Source organism: Gavia stellata, chromosome 8 (genome assembly GCF_030936135.1).
Source record: "Gavia stellata isolate bGavSte3 chromosome 8, bGavSte3.hap2, whole genome shotgun sequence".
NCBI lineage: Eukaryota > Metazoa > Chordata > Aves > Gaviiformes > Gaviidae > Gavia > Gavia stellata.
Window position 1 is genome coordinate 27,113,504 of NC_082601.1, and position 27,821 is coordinate 27,141,324.

Sequence of the window (27,821 nt, forward strand, 5' to 3'; positions counted from 1 at the left end):
CAGTATTTTAAGTGGATACTGAATATACTTTTTGATCATCATTAACATTAACTAAACTATGTACAACTAATTCATGCAAATTCCATATCATCAAAACAATATTTGAGAAAATATAAAAAGTTAGGAAAAGTCAAAACGAAGATCTGTAACCTTAATGGATCTCTCTGTACTCATTTACTGTGATGCTTTTTAATTGCATAATAATTTATTCCAGGGTACAGGGCTGCATTTACTGTAGAGATGAATCAATTCTACAGTAAAATAATTTTTTAACTGTGCCACAATTCAATATTATTGGAAAATTTAATTTTTCTTTCAAAAAGATTAAGTTAAATTTCTTGCTTATATAACCAAAATCAAATGTCATGATTGAACTTCTATTATTATTATATTTTTTAAATGAAATGCTTACTAGGTTAAGGAGGACACTTTTTGAAGAAGTGGAATAAGAAAATATATCATGTGAAAGAACTCCCTACCTAAAAGGAAAATCTAATTTCCACTTGATTCTAAAATTGACTGTGGTCCACTAGCTTGATATATACACATTTTAAAAGGGAATCCCCCTACTTACTAGAAAGTATAGAAAATCATCAAGTACTGGCTAGTAAGATTTAATGAACAGGAAAAGCTTTAAGCTGCAATAAATGTGAAATTAAATACCAGAATGCAAAAAATACCTTCATACTGACAGGTCAAATTTCACAAAAATGTTTATGCATTTGCCTGGCATTACTTTTTGATCAACCGGATGCATATTTTAAGACACTAAAAATATGTCTAAATCTTTAGAAGATCATGGCTTAGTTAAAAGCTGTATTTTGAATTCAGTTGCAAATAGTTAAGAATATAATTGACAGGGAAAGAAATATGCAATTTTCTCCCATTGTTTTTCAAACATCTATACCTTAAAATTGTGGAAGGACGTCTGTCCTCTCTTTAAGCAATCCAGATTTTTAGTTTCATTCACAGTCTTTAAGTAGTAATGAAAAACCCCAACCAATTAAACCTTATGGCTTTTTTTTTTTTTTTTTAAGAAAGCCTTCTATGCTATAAGGTTTAGTGACTTGGTTGTTAGAAAGGACAAGTTTTTCCACTCTTAAAAATATGTTTTGTTGAGACACACAAATGATCCAAATGTTACGTTTTACTTAAAATCTAAAGTTAATTGCTACTTTCAACTCCAAATTATTAAGTTTGAAATCTAAGCATCAGGATGTTAAACTGCGAGACGACATACAATATGTTAGCCTTATATACTAGACTGCATCTAATAAAACATCAACAATGCAAATCTTCATTTTTCACACGTAAACATGCTTTCTAAAATAAATGTCAATATCATTAGCATATTATATTGCTTAAAATAACCTCAGTAGCTTTACTTTGCATAAACTTAAATATGTGTATATGTATAGATATGTATATATAGAAAGATATAGATAACCAGGAAACATACAGATCACACAGATTCATTGATAGTGGTATTACCTTTAAGAAAACTTTGAAATTCAGGTAAGACTACAGTACAAAAGATTACAGAAAATTATTCCTGTCAGGAGCAATGACTGACAGTATATTTGAAATCAGCCCTGTTCATTTGACAGTTCACAAGTGACTGGGTTTTAGAATCTATTTGGTGTGTGAATGACTAATGAACTGAATTTATTACTACATAAAGAGACAAAATATTAACCTACCAGATCCCTTCAATGACAACCTCACGCAAGGTTTGACTAAGTCTAATGGTTCAGTGTGTATGTGTGTGAGATTAAGATTTTTTTCAGGTTTCTTCAGGACGAGCTGAAGTAGCCCTTCAATAGGTCTTGATGGCAGTAAGACCACTGGACTGCCAACACTTAAGCTGAAAGCTTGAATCTGCTACCACATTATCCAGTCTGACAATTAACATATAAAATTAAATATATGTAGAGCAGCATGACATCAGAAAGGAGAAATGCAGAAATAAAGGGAGACTCTGAAGTATCCACGTGGGAAGTCCAAGTTCATGCCTTAAGCTTTGCAGTACCAGGTGAGTGCCATAACTAAATGGAACTGAACATGGTGGCTTGTAGCTCCTATTTCTCCTCCCTTGCTACTGCATCTTTTTAAAGTAGGAATTCTGCCCTGGATAGGAAATCTTCTCAACAGCAATTTTATCTCAAATGCTGTATTCATTTGGTGTCAATACAATTGTAATCTCCAATGAAAAATACTTTGTTGAAAATACCACAAAAGCTTCTGCCAGTAATAGTTCAACCACATAGAAAATTTACAGCTGGAAGACTTAACAGATATGTAATAAACCTGAAAACTTTTATTCTGCTCTGGAGTATCTACAAAGATAAATTTTTCCTGCATACCATAAGAAGTTTTACGTAATTTCAAGCTAGAAAAAATAAAATCTAACATGTCCTAAATATAGTCATAACATACACTGTAGAAAGACCACCTCTCAACACCTGTATGCCTGCCCACTTTTATATATCAAACTGATTCCAATTCCAGGGGGCATACCATTAACACAGAATTTCCTTATTTTATATTTATTTCAGAATACTTACAACATCCTCATAATATTCAGATCTTTATCCTAAATTAGCAATAGCTTGAATTACCCAAGCTTATTCTGACATCAATAGAATTTGTGTCTGAAAGATATAAATAAGGCCTAAATACTGCTGGAAGACAAGTAATAGTATTGTAAAAGCATGGATCTAAGCAAGGCTGTGACTTCCAGAATTCCTGATAACTATAGAATTCCATCATAACTACATAGTCCCAAGTACAAAAAAAAACCAAACAAAACACCACATTGTTTTTGCAGGTAAAGCTCTTAGTGTGGAAGTAGCTAGGCTAACCATAATTGCATTACATTAGGCAGGAAGGAGAAGTGGTTTAATGAAGGATGTGCAGCATCCCTATGAGAGCTCTCCTGACATGACTGCAATGGTAGTGGTCCTACCAGAGAAGGCATCTAACTGTGCAAGATTGGAGGAGCACAGAGATATTTATATTCATAAGATATTGTCATTTTAATTCACAGCAGATCCTAAACTATAAAGCTTCCTTTCTTAAAATAGTAAGAGGTCTACCAAATGTGGTTTACTTGTTAGAACCATATTGTAAGAGTATGCATATTTATGTGAGGAGTATATAAATTAAGAAGAATCTAGACTAGAATAATAACTTTAATAAAAATTACATGAAGTGATAAATTAGGAAGTGGTGTTGAAAAATTTACTTTTATCTCATTTGATATTAATAATGGATGTAATTGAAGAAATCTGCAAAACTGAAGAGTTCATACATTTGTTATACCAAAGCTATGCATTATTTTTTCAATTCTGTTCTCAATGGATTTCTAAAACCTAATTGTTTCAAATAGTAAGGTAGATTACTACTGAAAAGGACATAGAAAAATCAAAAAACTGTGAAGATCGTAACTTCATAAGAAGTCAACTCATACTTTAAATATCTGACTGACTTAATTAAAAGCTTTGTTAAATAGCTGTTATTTGAACAGAACTTTCAGCATGTTATAACCCTGTACCCTATAATCGTGCAATATTTCTGTCATATTGGAGCTAACAACTTTCATCATTTTGTCAGTTCTGTCTACAAAACAGAAAATTACCTTTACAAGTTCCCGAGATTTATGCTTTTAATTACCTCCTATCTGCTTCACTACCCTCCAAACCCAAAGAATCAATATAAACAATCTTATTTATAGGGAAAATGTAAAACATTTGACAAAAGATGATGACAGTTCTGTAGATTTTTATTTGATGCTATTGATTATTTTGTGTGTTATCTTTTTGACAGCATGAGTGGTTAATTCAAATTTGCAAAGTTAACATTTGGTAATACTTGCCTAAACTTCAAAAATTTGCCTTCTGGCTTTTTAAAAAGACGATCACTATCATCACATCATTTGTATTAGGTATAAATGCATTCAACAATAACATGACCTTCAGCATCTCTTAACGCCCAACTGTTACATCTCCTTTTTCTGATCTGCCTACAAGGTGTTTTTTCTTGATTTCTGAGTCTTTGCAGGTGACACCAAAAAGCAGTAACGACTTACAGTCATTACTCACAGAGCAACCCACTGTGCAAAACCAAGTTTATTTCAATCAAATTGTATCCTATCAACAAGATGGTACCTACCAGGCTGTATCACCGCCAAAGACCATTCTACAAGAAACAGGAAGTTTATAGAGGGAAGCAGATACTTTTTAGATGTGATCAACAGATGACAATCTCTGTTTCCACCACCAAACAAAAAAATGAACAAAATAATGTATTTGTGCATTTGGAGTGCATTGGTCTGGCCACTGTGGAAAGGGACTGGATTAGCACTAACACTATTGTATAGTTCCCAAGTTCCAAAAACCCTGTGGACTATCAATACAAATAATGAGAAATTACTGGAACATAAGGTAATGATTCATAGATATGGAGAAAAAAGCAATTCTGCAGAAGCCAAACAGGTATCCTTGCAACTGCAACTCACTTTTCCTTTATGGCTGCAAGCTATAGTGTCAGGTGCTACAACAGAATATAACAGACATCTTGGGGACAGTCTGACCAAAGCTCCACAGCTGCTGGAGGGACTTACTGCCACACAGCAGCTGCAGGAGATACTGCACATTCATCTGGTGGCCAGAAGGAATGAGAAAGAATGAGCCAAGAACAGGCAGAGAAGGAATCTTTGCAGTATAGAAAATAGCCATTTTTCCCCTTGCCCAGTTGCTAATGGACCCTCTTACAGGTATCACAAGGATTCAGCAAACACTCAAGCTGCTTTTTGTTTCTGCTAGAACGCCTGTAATATAAATAATTAGTATCAACAAACCAGACCTATGTAATTAATATGAAAGTTTATCTATAGTCCACACAGATGTACCATAGGTTTGGAAGGAATCCCAGAATTCTTAAAAGAAAAAAAAATAGTTTTTCAAAGGCTAAGCTAGATCTTTTTCAGTATGTCTTGCTTCCTCTTGGTGGAATACATTTACGTCCCTTGCTCTGGTGGCCTTTAAGCAAGCATAAAATCTGACTCACTATCACAATCTGTTCCATGAAGAGGATTCTTCCTCTTCTGCTGCATGGTCACTGGTGGTAGTAAATATAACTGAGATATTTCTCTTTTTTTCTGAGCTGGATTATAACACAAGACAGTAGCTTGAACTTTACTGACACACTAGTCATTGCTGCACTGGAACATATACTGTTTCATCATCATATAGAAATTAGAAGCTAAAATGGTGTTAACAGATATTTTGATCCAAAGATGGAAACACCTATGTTTATTCTAATATACTGGAGCAAATCCAACTATAACTGTTAATGGACGGTGTAGCTTTTTTTTTTTTTTAACAGTTTTCCACAAAAGTATGTTCCTCTGCATAACAGAATAAAGTTTATACAGGCTGGAATAAGTTTCTCATTGACTATTCTGACTCATCAGTCTCATCAACTACCAAGTCTCATAATGCTATCCTTCCTAAATTGAGATTTCCAACTTAATTCAACAGCAGTTGACTCTTGTTATCTACCATCATTAAAAATCAGTTTAGGAAAAAGCCCTTTTCTCTACTCCCTCCCCACTTTTTTGCCATTTCACCTCCCTTGAATTGTTGAGAGCTCTATTCACTTTCCAGTTTTCTGGTATCATAATCTTGAGGTCCATTAACTTCCTCTTATTTCTTTTAATGCTTTTTCTCCTCACTATATCTTGCTTTCCCTGCCCCCACCCCCCCTAAAAAAAAAAAAAAAGGGAAAAAGAAACTAAAGGAAAAAGAAAATAGAAGCAAACTTAATGAGTGGCAATTCAGTTCTAGAAACAGGCATCCAGTATAATTCAGGATGTCCTCAGGTGTCCTCCCTGACCACCAACTGCAGGTCCTCTGTCAGGTCTACCAGCCTGGTGTGGATGTCCCAGATACCTCAGATACCTGTGTCTTGTCGTTTGGGTTTAGGCACCTAATCCCACTCTAAGTACCAGCTAGAGCATCTTAACTAGATCATGCGAAAAATATTGTTGAAGCAACCTCAGTTATCACTATTGTCAGGTCAAAACTACTATTACAGATAAAAGTCCAAATCAAGGACCTCAAAGTTCAGGCTATTACAACAACTTTTGTTTGGTGTTACTTCCCAGAGATGGCATTTTATTTTTCTGTTTCTCAAGACTTTGGATCATCTCTTCTGTACTACAGTTTCTCCTGGAGTTGACAGAACTTGGAAGGGGGGCTCAAACTGTTTATGCCAGAATTTATTAGCAGAAAAACACAACTTCCAAATTGACCAAACTGCAGCTAATGAATTGTAGAAAAGGACAGACAGAGTATGGTGGTGAACTTCTATGCGTACGAGTCAAAGCCCATCATTTCTTTTTTTGGAAGAGGATAAACAGATCAGTCTAAAACTAGACCAAATTTTGAGTTTGTATGCAATTGTTCAGGACGGGGAGATCCTGAAGAATTCAGTTAGGAAACACTCTGTTCAAACTATAATATGGTAAAAGAAAAATAGCATAATCCTAGCAACTTTTATTTTTCAAAATACAGAAGGCATCACTCCAACATTAGATATTTTTACTCCCACATTGGAGACAACCTATTTTAAAATTTTCTTCTGTCCCTGATATCAGACTTTTTCTTCCTTCAAATAGCTGCAGACCCCTGCCTCTGAATCTGATGCCAGAACACACTCACCAAAGCTAAACCTGCAGATACACTAGCAGAAGAAAACTGAAACCTTTGCAATTTACTGTATTAATTTATTGAGAGGTTTGACTCGTCTGAATTTTTTTGGTCTATTGATCCAGACCAGTGAGTGTCCACAGTGTGAGGAAAAGATTGCAGGCAAGGAAACCGATTTTCTTCTTCTCACAGCTGAATATCCACTGGTCTGTATGTTACTCATGCAACAGATAAAGCACTACTAGAATCAGGTCAGAATCTTCAAAACACCATGCAACTGAAATTCATTTAGGAGAACAAAAGTAAGAAAACTATTTAATAGCTTACTCCTGTCATTTCTATTTCATTTGCTTGCATAATTTAGGTCAAAGGAAGTTCAAAGGAACAAAACGCCCATCAACAACAAGGAGCATGTCAGCCTTGAGAGCTAGAAGAAACTGCAAACGTGAAGTGGCTGTACTACAAATCTCATTCTGCAGTGTGCTATGCTCAAGGTTTTAATTCAGGTTATCGCAGTTTGATGCCACCCGAAAGGCTCTCAATACATTCTTAGGATGTTACATGGTGGAACTGATTCACTGAAAGATTCAACAGTTACAAGGTTCACAAATATCTGACTCCCTTTTCCCCAATCCACAAACGCAGGATGGATTGTAAAGACCATTCCACCCCATAAGCATAATTTCACATTATAAAGGGACCAAAAAGAAAAATACAAGCAAAGAGTCCAGAATTTTATTTCTATGAAGGAGATTTTAATAAGCTAAGAAAGAACTATGCATCATCTTTTCAAGAAATAACTGCCACAAGAAAATATTTGCCTACATGCGTGTGTGTGTAAGAAAACTCCATCAAGGGATTACAAAAGAGTCTGCAGAGCTTATCTGAAAGGCCATTAGCATCACCTCAGTGAAATTATGACAATGCAGATTATGGGAGGGTGGTGGTGAGAATAATATTTGAATAAAATAAGATCTCACTCTCACAGAAAAAAAAAAAAGGTGACAAACACTTAAATAAATAACTCTCAAGGTCAAAAGACTGAACCTGGAGGAAAGATTTAAAATCTTATGTAAGCTTCCCAGGAGAAACTGAATAATCTGATGAAAGGCTAGGTAGCTTTTAAAATAGAAGTGCTATACTATGAAAACTTATTCTCCAAATATTCCTGTATGCAGTGGTTGAGAAATATTTGTGAAACTTAAATTTGTATTTAAGTATTTTCTAGTAGTAATAACATTACTAGAATCTCAGCACATTCTAAAATCAAATATCCAGGTTGTTTTTGAATGTCCTGGTAAAGCAAACTGCTGTAGAAAGTAAGGAACTGCATTTTAGCACTATCAGCAGACAGTCATGATACTTCATCCTTTCTTAAAACTATCCATTACAAAAGGACAATAACATTTTCTAGTAACTAGAACTGAGCATATTGATCACATTTAGAAAGGAAGGAGAATGACACCATATGAATACACCCACCCCAGAAGAGGAAACAAGGCTATAATCTGCCATGCTTTTATGATGCCACTATTGAAAGCAGAATACGATATGCACTTTTTGTTCTACTTTGTGAGTAAGTGTAGATAGGAAAAATTGGTTGGTTGGCAGATGTACAGAGTGATACAATATTTCAGCTCTTTTTTTTTGTTTTGAGCCACTAAGTTGTGATTCAATCTGTCTGCCTGAATTGCTGTTTGTCCACCTGAATGTGAGTGCAGACAAAATGAGTGACTCCTCTAAGGACAGGACCCATCATCAGAGGGACCCTGACCTCAGGAGAAGAGGAAAGACAAGGAACAGGCTGAGCTGCCTCCCTGGTGACAGAGTAAGAATCAGCTCAGAAGCAAGATTCAGATCCATGGAGCCCACGGAAATTTTTAAAAACTTTATTGGTTCCTTGTTTTAATCAGTACTCTGGACCGAGTATTGGAGCAGAAAGATTTTTTTGACCTTAAATCTTAACCTTAAAGAGGAAAGACAAGTGAACTAAATATTAAATAATGACTTGTGAAATCAGTTAACTAAGTAGATATTGCTACTTCAAAGAAAGTTTAATAAGCTTGTCAAAAGACAACAGATTTAGAAATCAATTCAAAGGTAAGATAGCACTGCTTCAAAATCCTTACCAGCCTAGACAAGAAAGCCAAACTGGGGAAACCACTTTACAAAACACTTCTCAAAGTGGAAGGGTAGAGGCAGAGAAAATCAAGAGTACTAAGTATGGGTGCTTTACTATGAATCTCTAGGAGCACCAAGTACCCGAAGCCTTTGAGAAGGTGTCTGCAAACTATTTCTTAGACTGAAATTATAACAGCAAAATATATAATATTAACACATCACTTAAGGATTTGTTCTTACACTTAAGATCAACAAAAAATCTGAGAATTTTGGTGGTTTTTTTATTAGCTTAATGACATTAGTAAGTAGTCTCCAAGAACAAAAACATATTTTTAAAGTGTCAAAGATCATAATTTTCTTACACATAGTTTTCTTGAATTTAATTTTCAAGCTACTCAGGAAAAACATTAATTGGATATATATTTTAAATGTATCAGTCAATGTACTCTTTTGTAATGCATTTTTTTAATTGCACCTCAGAAAACAGTTTCCTTGAACTTTATCATAGTCTAAAAGGCAGCTAGAAGCAAATATTCATATTTATTACAAATGAAAGTTACTGGAAGAGTGACTTTATTAAGAAATCAGAAGACGTATTATCAGCAAGGATGTAGGAACAACAGGAAAAGGATATTTCTTCTCGAAGAAGAGCAGGTATGACATGGAGAACTCACAGGGAAGCTTTTCTGTCTGCTGCCCTCCCCCTTTTTTTTTAAATTTCTTTTTGCAGTACCTCTTGAAGGTTACTGGACTGTCAAATGGGATATTGTCAAATGGATGTGGCATTGGATATCATGCCAGACCCATTCAAGAAAATCAAAGAGCGATGTACCTCTATGGACTTCCACCTCTGAGTGGACAAAATATCAGCCCAGCAGGCTGAGAAGAAAGTAGACAGAACTGGAATGATTTGTTTGGGAAAAAGGGGTTTAGATTAATTATAACTATTGTCTATTGTATCAAAAAAAAAAAAAAAGAAAGAAAGAAAATAGCCAATACTCACATCAGAATTAAAGCGAAGCTGGCAGACATTACAGGAAATTACTTGTTTCTTCTTTGGGGGAATGGACACTCCAAATGTATGGTTTATGACTGCTTTTTGCACAGGATCCATCTGAAGAACAAACAATAATCAATTTACAACTTTTCAGGGCAATATACAGTACAGAAGAAAACTAAAAAATAACACTTCCTCCTGGAAGCTTTTTCTTTTATTTTCTTTACTTTTTTGAGATAAACAGGAGGAAATAAAATTTCAGCCCTCATAATAATTAGATTTAACACAGGTTAGGGAATTGGTAGCATGCCAGAGCTTATGAAGAAAAGGCAGCTCCATTGCTGCAGCCATCCCCAGGCTATTAAACAGTTCCTACCCCAACCCTGCACGTCCTCCATGCTGCAGGGCCCCACTATCACATCTGAACTGCAAAGAGCCCCCTGAAAGCCTTCCCCTACCTGCTGATCCAACAGCTACATTACAAGAAACCACCTTTGCCCCCTAACAAATCACTGTCATTTGTCTCTACTTGTTTTTCTGTTCAGTGACAGATATTAGCACTTATTTGGAAAATATTCTCTCCTGGAGATTTCTTTGCAAGAAGAGGTCCTTTGCAGGCTCCATTAAAAACATCACTTGCTGGGAAAAAAGCTTGCGTCCCCAAATATTTCCATGCAAAACTGATGAGTGACAGAGCCCATGGGAAGGCTGAAGTTCGGAGAAGCGTGCAGGGAGTCTTTGCACCAGGAAATGATATCGAAGTTACCATGCTTCAGAAAACATATTAACACTGTGAAAAATGTGAGATAAGTGAAGCACTGAATATATTAATTCTAAATTTGACCGAACATTTTCAGGAACTAGGAACTGATTGCATCTTTGCTAAATACTAGAACTCCTGTTGGTCACCAGTTTAGAATACCTCAAGATCACAAAGAGCTCTGTTGTTAACACTGCAGGAGCTGGGGAATGGCACTGGATGTTAAGTAAGAAGAATTTATACCTGCAGCTGCACTGAGGCCTCAATTAAGCATAATACATCATTTTTCCTGATGTGGCATGGATACAGATTAAAATTAATTTCCTGACTCAAAAAGATTAAAACATATTTTTCTAATTCATATAAAACAGAATATCTGCTCTGATCTCACAGCTGACCCTGCTCTGAGCCAGAGATTGGACCAGACGACCTCTGAGGTCCCTTTCAACCTGCATTATCCTAAGAGCATCTGTGCACGTGTAGTCCCCCATCCTTATTTACGATGAGAAATGGATTCTGAAGAGGAGAGGGCAAATGGCAGTCTACAAGAAAAGATAAGTGCTCATTTCCCAAACCTGTTTTTAAACTACCACAGGAGAAAACAGGTCAATTTGTTATAAAGTTATATTCTTCTGAAGCTTGCTTTGCAGTCACAATGATTTTTTATTTTTCCTTTACAGTACTATTTGAAGAAACCAAAGCTGGCTGTTTAATCTTGGAGGTTACACATCACATATTTGATACTAAGCTGACTTACAAAAGGAAGAGAGGAAAGTTGAAGTTACTGATTCATTAGTTAAAGAATTATAACAGTAAATTAGCTGCTTCCAGACTTTCTAAACCTGAGGATAAAGACTGTAATTTTCCCTTATTGCACATTTAAGCTTCCAGAGAAGCCTGCACTACTGAGGACCTTCTCCACAAATATGCACATGAACAAATACACAAATTCAAGAAAAACATATTGCATCATATCTGCCTAAGAAGGCATTCTCCGATAATTTATTACTTAACATTAAACACTTACTTAACATTTTTTTTGGACTATGGCTACATAGGTTTCTTGCTACATTCCTTTTAAACCAAATGCAAGGTTTTGCAAATGTCATTGCTAACAAATTTTCTAGAGAGATGATATCATTTTATCAGCTTTTGCCATTAAATACTGTATTTCATTGCCACAGGGGTACCATATTAAGACAATTACAAAAGTAAAAAATGCCTTGCCTAGAATGAACTACTGAATTATTAAATGATACTACAATGTTGTTACAATGAATGCAATAAAGTCCAAAAAACCCCTAAAATAAATATCCTTATTTCCTGTTTCCTCTGTTTATAGAATATAGTGACAGTCCAAATTTTAAATACTTAAAAAATAACAAAAAAAATCTGTTTCTGACTTGCATCACTGCATAATATATCACAATTATACACACAGATCAAAAGGTTTTTGACCATCCATTTTATAATAGATATGCCAGTGAATATATATTATTACATTTACAAAATATATCAAGAGATTGATGTATCATTAGGGAATAGCTTTTTTTTTTTTTAAATGGAAGATATGTTTTGCTTTTCAACTTAGCTACTAGTTGTTAGATCAGGTAATCTAGAACAAAAGAGTAATGCTGAAAAGTACCTCAACTATTTGAAGTGTCTGAGATCGGTGAAAAGAAAGAGCAAAAATACCCACTAGCGTCTGCAGTCCCGTTTAAAAAAAAAATAAAAAGGCAAAAAGAAGCAGTGATCAATGATTCCTCTGTGCATTCCAGATAACAATCCACAGTGCTAGTGTTAGGCAATTCAGTTCAAACCCGTACAATGCAGACTATGCACAAAGTCCCACTTTCAAACAGATGTAGCAGCACAAGGACAAACTCTCGCAAATAATACAGCTCACACTGCCCCAGAAAGTACCACTCGGGATCCCCAGGGGAATGGTTAATGACCCAACCCAACCGGAGCCCTGCATGTAGTCTGGTCATGATTAGAATTCAAGAAGTGCAACATTAACAATTAATAGGTTTTAAATATATCAGAAACTGGGGTGGATTACAGCATGCTGGAAAAATAAAACAGTATCTCTCTGTTAGAAGATTAGCGCTGCAGGCTAAACCGATCTCAGATCACCACACAAAATTATCCTCTTCATTGCAGAGAGGGAGGGAGTAGGAAAGAGGGAGAGAGTAATTTGTTGAGATATATCTATTAGGAAATGACGCAGCACACTTTGCCCAGTGGGGGACACTGGTATTTAAAAACCGGTTCTATAAAACAAAATAATAACAGAAGCTAACAGCTACCACAAACGCAAATAAAAATCTGCACTATGCTGTTTATGCTACAAGGAGAATTAATAAAGCAATCCACAGTGCTCTGGTAGCCATAAACAAGTTTAACAATCTTTTAGTCTTGTTCTCCTATCTCAATTGGTTTAATAAAAAGTTAGATTTAAAAATGTCTTTCCAATAAAGTTGAAGATACGATCTTTTTGCAGCTTCTCCTTAAAACCACCTGGACTATCGAAGTGAGCAAAGATTAATAGAATCTGGACAGGTTTCAGCAGTAATCTACTACTAATTCTTCTATTTCCCTATTTCAGAATATGCAAACATGAGAAATATTCTACAACTACTCATACTGGTGACAATGACTTTTGAAGAACTTAAAAAATGCAAATGTAGCAACAGACAATCCAAAAGCATAGAAGAACTGCTGAACTCTACTGAAGCTCTATATAGCCTATCGTTTTATCCCCCAAAGCAATCATATGTAGTTATCAAGTGAAGAACAGGAGCAGCACAAACATATATGGTATTTCCCCCAACTATTTTCACAAGGTCCACATATTTTTCGCACCAGAAATTTTCAAGAGCTAGGTGTTTTCTGTGTATTTGCTAAATCCCAGTGACTTTCTCTTGCATAGTCACCCCTTGAACTGATGTAAAACGTTACCTCCACTCTTTGCAGTGACTTCCAATGCCTACAATCTGCCGTCTCAAGAAACAATTCTTTTTGTTTAAATGTAGCTCCATGCAACTCAATTTAACACCCGTACCACATCCCAAGTTATCTCTGTGTTGTTCAGTCATTCTGTGCATGGAAACTACTCCATTCCTTTGAGCAACCTTGTTGCCCTTCTCAATTCTACCACAATTTAACAAATTCAACCAAATATTTTGAAGTCATGGACAGAAACCATATACAATACTCAGGGTGGATCAGTACTGAACTCTGAGCTGATGTTTTTGTGCAATCACTATTATAAACCTGAGATCTCTCTCCCAAGTATTAATGGCCAATTCATAGCACATTACTTTCTATGTGAAGTTTTGTGAAGTTTTTCCTTGTGTGCGCATCATTTTACATTTATCTAGATGTAACTTCACCAACCTTTATTGTCTGGCTTCTCAGTCTCATTAAGGTCACAATGTTTTGGTCTTTCTTTGTCCTCCCTACCTTGGAGAACTTCACATTAGCAAACTTCCTCAGCTCACTTACCTCGCAAGTATCTTTGTGGCATGTAAGGATCCTCTTATGCCAATTTAGTTTTCTTAAAAATCTTTGCCAATGGGTTTTGTGGAAACCCTTTTAGTAATTCAAAATACATCAATTAAAACATCCTTATTCACAAGTCTGTTGACCCCCACAAACAGGTTTGTAAAGAAGGATTTACCTATAGAAAGTAATTACGCTGACACTTTACAGGCAGTTTACAGTATGAGGTGTCCTCTTATACTATTCCTATTGAGGTTTCTATTAATTTGCCTGGCAAAAATATGCCACCCAAAAGCTTACATTCTCCATGGAATGGGTTTTGAAAACTTGCATGACATTTGACACTTTTCAGTCCTCAGGTACAAAAGCAGTTTTATATGAGCTATTACACATTATTGTCAGTAATTCAAAAATTTCATCCTTGAATTCTCTTATAACTCTTGCTACCAGAAACTCTCCCTGCCCTGCTGTATGTCATTGTACCACAGATTCTTCTGGTGCCTTCTGGGAGCTAAACCAGACTACTAAGAGACATCAAAGTAGGCATAGGAAGGAGAAAAAAAATTGAGCAAGTGCATCAGGAGAACTCCTTTGGTGAGAATGCAGTTCTGGTTATTTTAAAAAAATCTTTTTACACATAGCAGACAGTACAAGCTCCAATTTGTGAGTCTCAGAAATAAATTGCACTGATCCTGTCAAGAGGTAAGTTGCTGCAACCAGAAACGTTAGGTATAATTTCTAAGCCTTTTGTTTAAAAAAGGTGACATTACATTGCAAGAAAAGCTGCTTTTTGTGATGCTGGAAATCCAGAATATTTGTATTAGTTTTTGCTCAGGTGCCATCTCCAGTTTAGAAGTTTGGATAAACCCAGATGCCTATCTACGTTGAAGCTTTTGGTGCTTGCCTGGTATCCAGGGCTAAATTGCTCGTTACGCATCTGAGCTAGTGACAGTGCACTGATTTACATTTGCCATTTCTACCTAATGACCTAATTTCTAAGCTTTCATTCTCTTCCTGATCTGCTTAGCTACTGAAGCACACTAAGCAAGTGTCATACATGCTATTGCTACCAGTCCAACAAAAATCTACACCCAAAAGCACTGTCTTCTCATAACAATAGCATAACCTTACATCTCAGTAAGGTTTAAAATTGTGACTGGGAATTTATGCGCTCAGTTCGGTTACCTCTCATCATGATGTAACTCTTCAAATCTAGAGTTGTCTGTTAGAGAAGCATTTGTAAACAGAATATTTGTAAGTGTGTATAAGAGATGTAACTGAGTATCACTTAACCACTGGGCATTAAGAAGTTTCTGAAAAAACACTGAGAGTGGCCCTATGGTATACTGTGTTGTTTTACTCTGATACAGCAAAATTTTAAACTGTATGTGGAACAAACTGATAATATAATCCAATGTTTCCTTCTGGCAATCAAAGGGAGAAAACAGTGGCATATATAAATTACCAGTGCAGGGGCAGCATCTAAATTAATTTACGGGATTTTTTTAAACCGTTGGACAACACTCCTTATTTCTGTGCCATTATTATTATTTTGATGATGATGATGTAAATAGGCAAACAGCAACAAACATCCTGTAGATCAGATCTTTTCAACATCCTTCTAAATCACAAGGCCTACGTGAACTAGTCCGGTGTTTCAGCTCCAGTTGTCAGGAAAGCTGAGCACACTGCCACTGTGGAGAATGACCTTATGCTGAAGATTAGCATAAAGTCTGCCATATATACATCGCCTCCTACCATAACTGTACATATTATGATGACTAAAATAGTGACAGAATACACATACTCAATAGAGCACACATTTAAAATGCCCAGCACAAAATCAGAAACATTAACATTGTGATGCAATACTCAGCACACTTGGCCAATGCAAACTAGCAAGAATCTGTTCTCTCCACATTCATGCTGCTTTTGTCACAACAGGGAACATATTTCTCATTTGGCTAATGCTAAGTGTAATTTACTGTTCAAATGAATGCTATACTATTATACATTTCCTTGATTATTTTGCATCACCAGGAACACTTGAATCAGCTCTACTGATGGAGCTCTACCTGAAAGGAGGTTGCAGAGAGGTGGGTGTTGGTCTCTTCTCCCAAGTAGCAAGTGATAGGACAAGAGGAAATGGCCTCAAGTTGTGCCAGGGGAGGTTTAGATTGGATATTAGGAAAAATTTCTTCACTGGAAGGGTTATCAAGCACTGGAACAGGCTGCCCAGGGAAGCGGTTGAGTCACCATCCCTGGAGGTATTTAAAAGATGTGTAGACACTTAGGGACATGGTTTAGCGGTGGACTTGGTAGTGTTAGGTTTACAGTTGGACTCAATCTTAAGGTTCTTTTCCAACCTAAATGATCTAGATGCGCGCAACTTCTTTTTCTTGTGGGAATGCTGTCAATGCTCCCCACATATCGGCCCTCCTTGACTAGCACAGAGCATGTCCCCACAGAGATGTATTTCTGTACAGTGAGCTTGCACTTCTCTAAACACCACCTCCCCACACCTCTATCTCTATGCTCTTCACAACATTTTGGGGTTTGAAAAACCAGACAGATGTAAATGGCCAATAACCAAGCCAGGGGAGAGCTTCTATCAGATTCCCAGCAACTGATTCAGAGACTTGTGAGAGTGTTTAATTAGAACAGAAAGAATAATTAATTTACAACATTATAGGTTTTTTCCCCCTAAACCTGTGGTCTGAGGGTTGCTTTAATCACATTTTGTTGTTTAACAGGCTCTCTTAATTTCTTTACACACAGCACATTTGCACAGAGCACGAAATCTGGATCTCACTGAAATCAAACCCAACTGCGCTCCGGTTGCAATGAGTCCATGATTTAACTTTTTTTTTTTTTTTTTTTTTTTTTTTTAAATTCTAGGTAGATGTCTTTCCCCAAGTTCAGAAAGAAATAAGCACCCATTAAGAAAGAAGTCAGACCACATGGACTAGTATTTCCCTCTCCTCCCACATGGTTCCCAAAAATACAATAACAACATTGTACTTTGAAGGCAAAACTCTCTGATTGCAACTTCTCACTGTTTGTCTCTCCCCCTCTTGATCAATTTGGCAGCAAGCTTCAGCTTCCCTAAGGAAAACAGTGGCTGTGATAGCTGTGACCCTCCACACACTACTGCTAACTCAGTGAAATCAGCCTGAAAGCATTTTAAAACAAAACAAAAAATCTTGCTGCAATTCACTTGCCAACATGTCAGATACTACAGCTATCCATGAAGAGTTGGTGAAATAACAGTGAGTACTTAGAAAACAAAAAAGGAAAGAGACACCTTACACCTGTACACTACTTCTTCATTTTTAGTACAAGACAACAAAAAGGGCACCCAGAGCTGGGAACAACCTTTTATGTCTTAAAAGAGGTGAAATATTAATAAATTCACCTTCTTCATTTTCTTTTTAGAGATTAAGGTTTAGCTAATTTTATTTTTGTAAATCCCACATTATTTCTGCTAACAGAGTTGCAGAGCTGGAACCCTGGACTTGGGAGACTGATTTTCTGTCTCTGGCCACTAGCAGATAGGCTTCCCTCCCACTTTTTTATGTCCAGTCCTGTGGCATAACACAAAGCCACTTGGTGTGCTACCCTCTTGCATGTTTCCCTTTTAAAGCCCAGCTTGCATGAAAAATGAAAAAGGGGATGATTCTCTCTCTGTTACTGTATCTGCAATCACACAGAATAGTGAAAGCGATATCTACAGCAATTTACAGGCTTCTTTTAGGCCAGAAGGAACCATTACATCCGATTTCCTGAAAAATGCATGATGCAATTTCATGCATTGGAGAGTTTCAGCCCTTCCTATTATGAAGTCCAATAATTTGTGGTCAACCAAAGCCTAAATTTTGGGAAAAAAACCCCAAAACACCCAACACCTTGATTTAAGTTTCCAACTAAGATAAATTTATAACATCACTGAGGAAGCAATGCTAATAATCAATTATTATTCCCACAGTTAAAATCCACATCTTAGCATGTCTATTATAAACCACTTGACCTAGTTGTGCTTCACTATTAGAGGTCACCATAATCTCAGATACCTTCTGAATGGGTAGGCACTTGTACACTGCAATCAAATCAGCTCTTAACCTTCTCTTTGATCAAACAAATAAGTTCCTTAAGCCTCTCACTATAAAAGCCTTGATTCATTTGGCAGGTTTTGTCTGACTCCTTTTCAGATTTTCAATATGCCATTGAAACATAGGTACTAAAAGTTAGAACAATATGCTTAAATATATGTTTTCTTTACCTACTTAATTACATCTTTTTTTGTTTTAACAAGAAATGCATTAATCTTCTTGCCTTAGCATCGAATTGGGAAGCACAGCCCTAGATCTTTACTGACATGCCCATTTATCCATCTTGTGTGCTAGTACAAATAATTTCACCATCACACATCTTTCTCTACCTTAGGATGTGTTCTGACCCAGCCTGGGAGAGGGAGCTGGCTGAAATAACGCCAAATCAGGAATCTTATGTTGAAGCAGAGACTGCTTTCAGTAAGGTTATCACTTAAAAGGTCTAATTTGCAAGACTTTGTCAGACCAAGCTCAGGAGGCCAAGGATGAATCCTAGCCTTCTCAGTAGAATTTCGTTTCTCCTAAACCAGTCCGAAATAGTGGTTTAGACCAATATAAGTGAGAGGAAAAACATTCTACACTGTCCTACTGAAATAAAATCAGGGATTTTATAATCTTTTGCTTTTCTGTCCTCCTCCGTCTTTGCACTTCTCTGGCTTAAATCAAGAAACTGATATTAAAAAAAATAAATAAAACAGGTAAATAACTCTAATCTCTCCTTACCTCTCTCTTCTCCCCGTAAAACGTGACATGCTTAAGCACTGAGATCAAAAGAGAACTGAGAAGATGGCTTTTAACTCTTTTTTACTATTATTTTTTCAGTGCTGGGAATATTTTCTCTGCCCTTCCTTCCCTCCATCCATGGATATATTTCTTGCATGTTAAAAATAATTCCTGGTTTAGAAAACTGTAATTAGGAGAGCCTTAGAAAAAGTGTTCTAAAAATTAAATACCACTGCTGTTTTAGAAATTGTTGTGTAAAAGATTATTAAATTTAATATTTGATTCCTGTAGAAAGACTTATCCCAAAGAAAGAATTGGTGAGACTCCACAGCAAAAAAAAAATTCTGAATCTAGTCTCAGTTTCTTATAAGGCTTATTCTCAAGTGAGGATACAAATACATAAAAGGATTGTGTTTGTAATGTGAACACAAACAATAGATTTAACCCTTGTAGTAGAAAAATGTCAAATTCTCTGTTCCAGACAAGCCTGGAGATTTTTGTAGGTGAAATAAAGAAACAGAAAACTGCTGAAAATGTTTTGGGATAAAAGAGAATTCCCCCCCAAGCAAATGGAGAATAAGGAAAAAAGCAAGTATCTGAGGTTTAATGCTGGTTTTGGGGTTTTTTTATACTAAACTGAACCAGCTTTAAGTAATCAGTGGCTTCTTTTTCAATCCATCCAGATTACTCCTCTACCATAGCACAAGACTTTGTATCTGTAAAATGAACTTTTAGGACAATGACAGACCAAACTTGAGAAAAAGAACAAAGTCAAGTACAAACCCAATTGTTAAACTAATACTCAAGGAATATGACAATTCCCCTTCCCTTTGTGGCTCTGCTGGCTCACAAGTTTAACTGTACATGAGTCACTCCACCTGAGCCTTCTATTATTCATTTGTAAAACGGGGATAAAAATATTTGCAACCTCATGAAAAGGCTGAAAGGTCTAAATAACATGTTTACAACTCTTCAAAATCGTCTGATGGAAGATGCTATATAACTGCTATTTATTATTAAGGCTGCTGTTATTCAGAACACTTGGCTGTGTTTGGCTAAACAAAAATACACTACCAGAAACATCTTGCCTCCAGATCCAGCAAAAAATAAAAACATAGTACAGTTTGAGACTTGATGAAAATCAAGCCAATAACATACTTTGAGAGCAAAGCTATACTTGTTACACTACCTATTACCATGTGACAGTAAAATAATATGAATAGATAAAAGAATATGAAAAATTATCTTTCAGTAGTATCCTGCCAAAAGTCTCAAGCCTAGGATTTTGTAGTCAGAAAAGCAGCTTAGATAACATATGGGGTAAAAACGATTCCTGATTTTTGCTTTCATCTTTGAAATGGTGCTTAGATATGACCCTTTTCTTCTTAAGGGTCTGCTCTAACTTTTACTGACAGTTTTCTTGCTCCCAGCCTGCTCCAGAACACAAAGATGAATGGTATTCTATCAAATAGATTTGAATTTCCTCTACAGTTCTGAACTGTGCAAAAAGAGGCTAGGGACAAATTCATGGCCTTAATTAATTCTGTGAACAGGAGAGAATAAAGACACAGGAAGCCTAGTCTTCTGAAATGAATTAATATCATTACCTTTCACATACAAAAAAAATTATCTAAAAAGAGGATAAATTATATGTGTATATATACATTTGAATATAAATGTATAAAATGGCTGAATATAAATGAGAAGCAAATCAGAACCAAGGATTGCATGAGTATGCTAGCTGACAGTTGTCATCTACTCTTCACAGTCAGTGAGGAATAAAAGGGTTTCTTCATTTAAAAATCAATAATGATGTTTCTGGTTTGGTTTTTTGTTTGGTTTTTTTTTTTTTTTTTGATCAGTACCACACACTACACAAACAGCCTTCAAAATGCTTTTGATTAAAAAGTGCTGTATTTAGATATGAATCTTTAAAAGAACATTCCATTTCTAATTAAACCTGTCCTGAAACTTAATATAGTATCCAAGTCTGTTGGGTTTGGATTTTTTTTTTTTTGTTTTGGTGGGGTTTTTTTCTTTAAATCTAAGTAAATGAGACACAAAGCAAGGTAGAAACCTCTCTTTTCTAACAAATACAGGAGGAAGAAGGATCCTCTATCCCTATAACTTGGGGAAGCAGCTGAAGTTCGTGGTCTCTCTACTGTGAGACCAGACAGACTGAATACAGAGAAGACCAGTTTGAAAGGCACAGATCTTCCAATCAGCCTTGCTCTGGTAGTTGAAATGAGCTGGTCAGTGCTTCAAACCTGTGTATCATTGTTTTTCAGGTATGCTAAAGAAAGACAGGTTTCACACTATGACTTTAAATTGCCAAACAGTACTTTTAAATTGTCATAAAATTGACTGTTTCTAGATTAAAAGACCATTAGCTATACCCACATTCAGAAAGAAAGGGTACAAGAATTAATTCTTAGCTACATTCTTTTCATTTATTAATTAATAATTATTGCAGTAATTCTTAGTTTCTCATGGAACAACGTGACAAAGGTCTAAGGGAGGGCAGGAAAGCCAGCCACATACAGCCAGGATGCTGCAAAAGCATCCACTTCTGTACTCAGACACATGAAGAATTTAGATTTCTCTAAAGGTGCTCTAGAATTTTGTTTAGGACAAGACTTACAATTAGAAACTAGCAAAACCTTTATAAGCACAGTGGTGCAACACATATGCCCTGTTTGTCTTAAACTACAATTTTGCGACTGCTTGCTTTGAGGGAAGAAGTTTTCCTCACAGTCTATTTGCAAAACATCCTTCAGTGGTCTAATGCCTAAAATATTAATGGCTAACACCCTCTCGCTTTAACCAGCTTCCTTGTGTCATGAACGTACTACTAACTTGAGAAGAAAGCAATCCAATGAAGATAAAGGCTTCTTAGCTTTTCCCTATCCTGACCAGTAAGAGAAATAAATACTTGAAGTTGAAGTGCCAGAGGGGCTAGCTCCAAGCTTTCTGTAAAGACAGATGTGAAACACGTTACCAAGGAACAGGTTTTCTGGAGGGCTCAGCAAATGGTAGGATCTGTATGCAGAAACTGTATTTCTTTACAGAATTAGGCTGATGACCTAATTACTTGTAGCACAACAATGGAAGTAGTGCAGCAATTTAGGAACCATTTCTCAAAAACCACACCATGGATGCCGAGCTCCTGTAAAGCGGTAGGGAAAGGCCACCACACCTGGTGATTTCTGTTTCTCAGCAGTGCATGTCAGGGCACTTTCTCCTTAGAGACAGGGTTTCCTGTCTGGCTGCTGATCTGGGAACTGAGAGGAGGAAGCTTATCCATCCCATTCCTGTTAGAGAAAATACAAAGTAACAGGAAACTTTAAACAATAATTAATGTTTGAAGAGATTCTTCCTTAAAGCCAGTCTGTATTATTTTAAGCAGTATTATTTTTCCTGAGAATAATATGTATTAAAGACTAGAAACAAGGCAGAAAAGTACTTATTTAGGCTCACCTATTCAACAAAGAGTTGCTCTTTGAAGAGATTCCTGACAGGAACTAGGGAACCTGCATCTTTATGTTAAAACACCACAAACTATAAAAGCTGTCAATCAATCTTTGACAACTTCCTGCTTGTGGCAGCAATTTTTTTCTTCCCATACACAGAGTTAAATCTTACCAGTTGTTTGCTTCAAGGTCAATCTTTTTTGAAACTTTCAGCAGAAATGGCTTAAGTATTTTGTGGGAAAAATGTAACACCTTAAGTAAGTATTTTTCAGGGCCTCCAAAGGCTGAGAAGAATTTTCCCAAAAACTTCTACAACAGTTGAAAGAGGTCTCTGCTGGTTTGCATCAAAGCCATAGAAAGACAAGGAGGAATTCCTGGCTTGGTACAAAAAGCCTAAGGTTGCAAAGAAAAGGGATTACAGGAAACTGTAAAGAGGAAGACACGGAGGGTAAAGGGACTCTGCAGCCAGGTACTGTGAGAGGAGAAGAGAGTCAGAGGAGAAAGCAAAGACTAGCCACAGGGCAGAGGTCTGTGCTGCCAGAATTTGGGCATTATTATGTGGTTCCTGAACCTCTGCTTTCCTTACCTGTAAATATCTGGGAAGATACCTATTATTCTCTTTTATTCCCTTTATAAAAGGTAACAGGCTGATTCCTCAGTGTTGTAGTTTGGGTGGTCTGGCTATGACTTGGAAAACATGAACTATTATATCATAATAACTAAAAGTGAAATATGAATGTTTTTAAGTGCTGGACACAGGAATAGAAGACAAATCTGAAGTGCCTTTTGTGCCTGCATGACTATTAAGAAAGGGTATAAAATGTCTGTAAGAAAAAAACCTTGCCATTTCTTGATTAAAAAAACAACCAAAAAACCCCAAACAAAAGACCCAGCTACCCCACAAAACACCTCTCCTTCTAAGTTAATTGCTTAAATTTCCTTTCTGTGCTGTTAGTTAATGAGTGTAAAGTATAGCTCTTACAAAACTTCACCTGCTCACTGGAGCAGAGTGTTTCAGAGGGAGAGGAGCAGAGCAGGTCACTCCCCTCCAACACTTCACAAAAGCAAAAAAGGGAAATCAGAGCACATGGACAGGCTACTTCAGTAAAGAGGACCGTAGATAACGGGTTGGCAACATCCAGTTGGCTGCATCTGTAATTTGCTCCTCCTGTATACAATCCTGAGCTCCAGAGCATACTTTGGCACTGCAGCAGGGCATTAAGTGGCTGAATTCAGACCCTGCTAAGGAAACGGCAAGCTCCCGAGCCGTGGCCGTGCCAAACGCAGAAGAGGCACTTGGCGCAGAGGGGCGAGGGAAGCCGGTGATACGAGTGCCCTGTGCTCTTATCTGCAGAACTCCACTTCTGCCTTGGCTGATTACTGGGCCCTTCAAATGGGAACTAGCTAGGTAGCAAATAAAAATGAGGGACATAATTGAAAATGCAGAAGAGGAAAGAGAAAATTATTTCCTCCCAGTAGTTGTCTTGGGGGTAAGCCAGGGATACTTAGTCCAGCAAGGCTAATGCTGGAGAAGAGACAGAGATTTGTGACTAAGTTACTAGTCAGCTCCTCTTTCCCTTCCTGTAGCCCATTCCAGCTGGCTCACCTTCACTGGCAGATGTAAAATAGTTCTGGTCCACTTTGCAAGGGGATTGAGGGAACTCTAATATAAAGAATCAGCATAAACCTACTTGAAGAGAAATAGACACTGAAGCAGTAACTAGGCCACATTAACCCATGTGTCCTCTAAAATATGAAGGTATGAACCAGAATTTAGAAACTAATCATGGGCTAGTTAGATAGAAAATATTTCACTAATGTGAAAGCTACAAGAGATGCTATGAACTTTGATTACCCCAGAGGCCATAACAAATTCAGAAGGAAGCATATGAATTGCTGATTATTTTCTATGATGATAGAATCTGAGAAGTTGCTGATACTGCTTTTGTGCAGACTGACAGGTCCCTGGCTGTACCACTTCAACTAAATTTGAATCATGTAGTGCTGCTCTCATTTCAGGACAAGGTAGAATGCACTGGAGTTTTGAGATTTTTTTTTTTCTGGGGAGTGTACATCCTCTATAGGGAGATGCAGACAGTGATCATTAAGTTTGCCATGCAAGATAAATCCTGGCTTTCAGCCACTTTAGCGCATGCATCATGATAACCTTCCATGATGTGATCACAAAGCATCCTTTCTTCATTCAGTCCACAAGATGGATGACATCAGGCAAAGAATCAAGGGGGTGTAGAGAAAGAATGGTACAGAAGGTGAAGCTGTGTGGTGGAAGCCAGAGAGTGTAAAATTCAAAATTACATTATAATAACCGCACAATGGGGACCACAGTAATCTTAACTTTGACTTCCACTGACTTTATGCACTTGACTTTGAAGTCTTACAGATCTTTAAATGTAATCAATATGCAAGATGTTACATGTTAAGAAATCATCAAAGTCATTTTAACATCTTAAAAATGAGCTCTGCTTAAACAATACCTTTTTGTAAACATCCATTCCAAATTGGAGGTAACAAATTGGGAAGTTCCTATAATGCTGTCTCCCATTCTACTATAAACAAGAACATTTTATGTAATACCAGCCGAGCATTTGATTCAAGCTATGCATTTCAGACAGAGGGGTATGAGTAACTGAGCAAGAGCTTTTAGAATTTGATGCCAGGACAAACACGATGACACCTTTGGATCCACTGCTGCAGCACTTCTGAGAGAGTGTTTATCCATCTGTGCAGCAACTCAGGTTCAGGCTGTGACAGCCTGATCGTGCCTGTCCTGTTCCGAAAAAACTATTTGCTGGTGCTGTGAAAAGACCAGGAAAGAAGAGAGCACCAATTCTGCAACACCCCTCTGCTTGGAATCCTTCGTTCTGCCCTTAGAAGATCCCTTTCTGGCTGATCTGTTGAAACAAAAAGACACACTTACTGATGAATAAAGGCACAGATCCAAGCAGTTAGTGCAATCATTCCCCAAATATTTCCTATATAATAAACAAATCCTAAGGAAAAAAGACAAATTTAATTGGGGCATGAATTGATAAGTACTATACCTACGTTCACAGCATTTTTAGAACTATTAATGTTTTTAGGAGAAACAGGAGGGAGACATTCTAAACTAAGTCACACAATTCCATCAAGAAAATAAGATATACTCGGGGTAGGCATTTCTTTTAAAAAATCAGGGTCTGTTCAGTGCTTAATTTGAAAGTACCCCATGTGGAGAGAAGCAAGTGATCAGAACACTTTCACAAACGAAATGGGAACACTGATTTTTTCATCTGGAGCAACACAGATGTTTTCAGAATTTAAAGCTGTCGAAGTTAACTATATAAGAAAGGGTTTACTCCAGATTTTAAATATATTTCCATACAGAAGTTCTTTTGGAAACACTGTAGGGGGTGTTCCTTTAAACATGTTTGTAGTTAATATATTTTACCTTGTTTTTCCTGCCCTGGTAGTTACTGTATCAAGCTCCTAAGCCAAAACTTTTCTTTTTTCAGGCCACTGAATTAAGTTAGAAACTACCTCCTGGCAAGGTTTAGAAAAATGTTTCTATATCTGACTGCCTTTCAAAATGAACAGGTGGATCCAAAGAAGTTTTCTCTTGAGACCACGTTTCTTTTTGCCACCTTCAGTGAACACATGCAAGCTGGCACGTGCTGCAGGGTCCCCTCAGTCCTACTGAAGGCAAAGAGATTGAGCGCTGCACACTAGAGGTTTCACTGTCTACAGTCCTTGACAAGCCCTCTTGTGAGTGAAGTGCATAGATTTCCTGACTGATCCATAAGGCAAATGATGGCTTTTTTTCAGGGGAAGGCACAAAAAGCTCTTCTAATATAGTGTTCCTGCACAAGATGAAAAATTATGGTAGTTTGGATGATACCTACATTATGGGTCAACTGGATTTAGCTTCTACTCAATCAAACTTGATCTTCTGGAGGAAGGCTTTTTACAAACTTTAACATAGTGTCCCCCCCACACTTTACAGTGAAAATGAAAAAAATTATTACATATACACAAACATAGAAATCTACATTTGCAAAGGTTGGGCTAAGTTAGGAAGAAAGGAAGTGCATGACAGCTGGCCTTCACTGTGCCTGTCAGTAGATAACGACAAATTATTTAGTTTTCCAATGAGCTTTAAAGTCCATTGTAAAAGACTGTTAGGGAAAATCAATACCTGCAAGATAAATGGCAAAGTCTGTGAAATAGAAATAGAGTAGTACTGAACCACTGTTCCTCAAAAAAGGAGAGTTTAAACATGTGGTGTCTGTGGTGCATAGCAGCATGATTTTATATAATTATCAAGAATTCCAAGGGAGGAAGCAGACACTGAGTTGACAATATTTGCCAATTACCCCAGGCCTTTCTTTTTTAATAAAACCCATAGATGTTTGGAGAGGAATGACAGGTGTGAAGGATAAACATTCTGGGAATTAGGCAAATGGAAGGTAACCCAGATAAATGTAAGCTAGTCTACATAGGCAAAAACAGTCTAAATAGCCAAATTAATCTGTCTCTAGAGGCTACTGCAACTTGGAAATTCAATAACACCATCCGTAAGCAAATAATGTTTGTTGACTCTACAACTACAGCATCCCTACAGAAAAGGTTCTCTGAGTCTTTATGTACAGTTCTGTGAAAAAGCTCACCTATAAAACCAATGCAACTGGAAAGCAGACAAATCAATAACAAATAAAATTCTCAAATGTATTAGAAAGAGGATGGTAAATGAGTATGAATTGCATCATGCCTAGAAGATGAGAATCACACACTGTTTTCTTAAAATTGCATTGAGTTTTCATCCTGCACTTTAAACATACCTGGATTTTTTTTTAATCTTTTATCTCTTTGTACACATGCACATACCCCCCGCCCCCAGTCTATACACATGCACATCCCCACATCTCCCTCATAAATGCACAATTTTCACATACATGTTTTGCAATGAATAAGTAATATTTTCTGCTGTTTATAATACGCATTGGGCTGGTGACATTTGAAAGAAACTGGCTGATACGTTACCTCATAACCATCCCACAGCACCGTGTGCTGTAGCACAAGGCCTATCAGCAAGACGTATTTGCAAGTCATGAAGAAAAAAAACTTCTCTTGCTGTTTTAACTTCAGACAGAAGGTGAGTTTGCAAAAGGAAGCACTTGGCAGTGGTTCAGCCGATCACTGTCTGGCAGTGGTAACACTGCTTCCTTTTCCATCCTCCCCCCACCCCCCCACAATTACAGTGACAAGTGCGATGCTGTACAATTCAGGCAACGGTCACGTATGAACAGATCGTACTTGCTGACTTGGCAGAAATGACCCAGAGCAGTTTCCTTCCTGTTGCTATTAGCTTACTATTTGCTAACTTGTTCCATGCTGAATTACCTCCACACATGGAAACCTGAGTGGCAACAT

At 36.9% G+C, this 27,821-nt stretch overlaps 1 protein-coding gene across 2 annotated transcripts in view; it reads right to left on the reverse strand.

The window, feature by feature from the left end:
- The window catches only part of ZNF385B (zinc finger protein 385B), a 137,175-nt gene that overhangs the window by 27,919 nt on the left and 81,435 nt on the right, over positions 1 to 27,821 (reverse strand). For both annotated transcript variants that reach the window (XM_059820605.1, XM_059820606.1), the window contains one exon: positions 9,835 to 9,945. In XM_059820605.1, the coding sequence (XP_059676588.1) occupies positions 9,835 to 9,945 (111 nt within the window). The remainder of the gene's footprint in view (positions 1 to 9,834; positions 9,946 to 27,821) is intronic.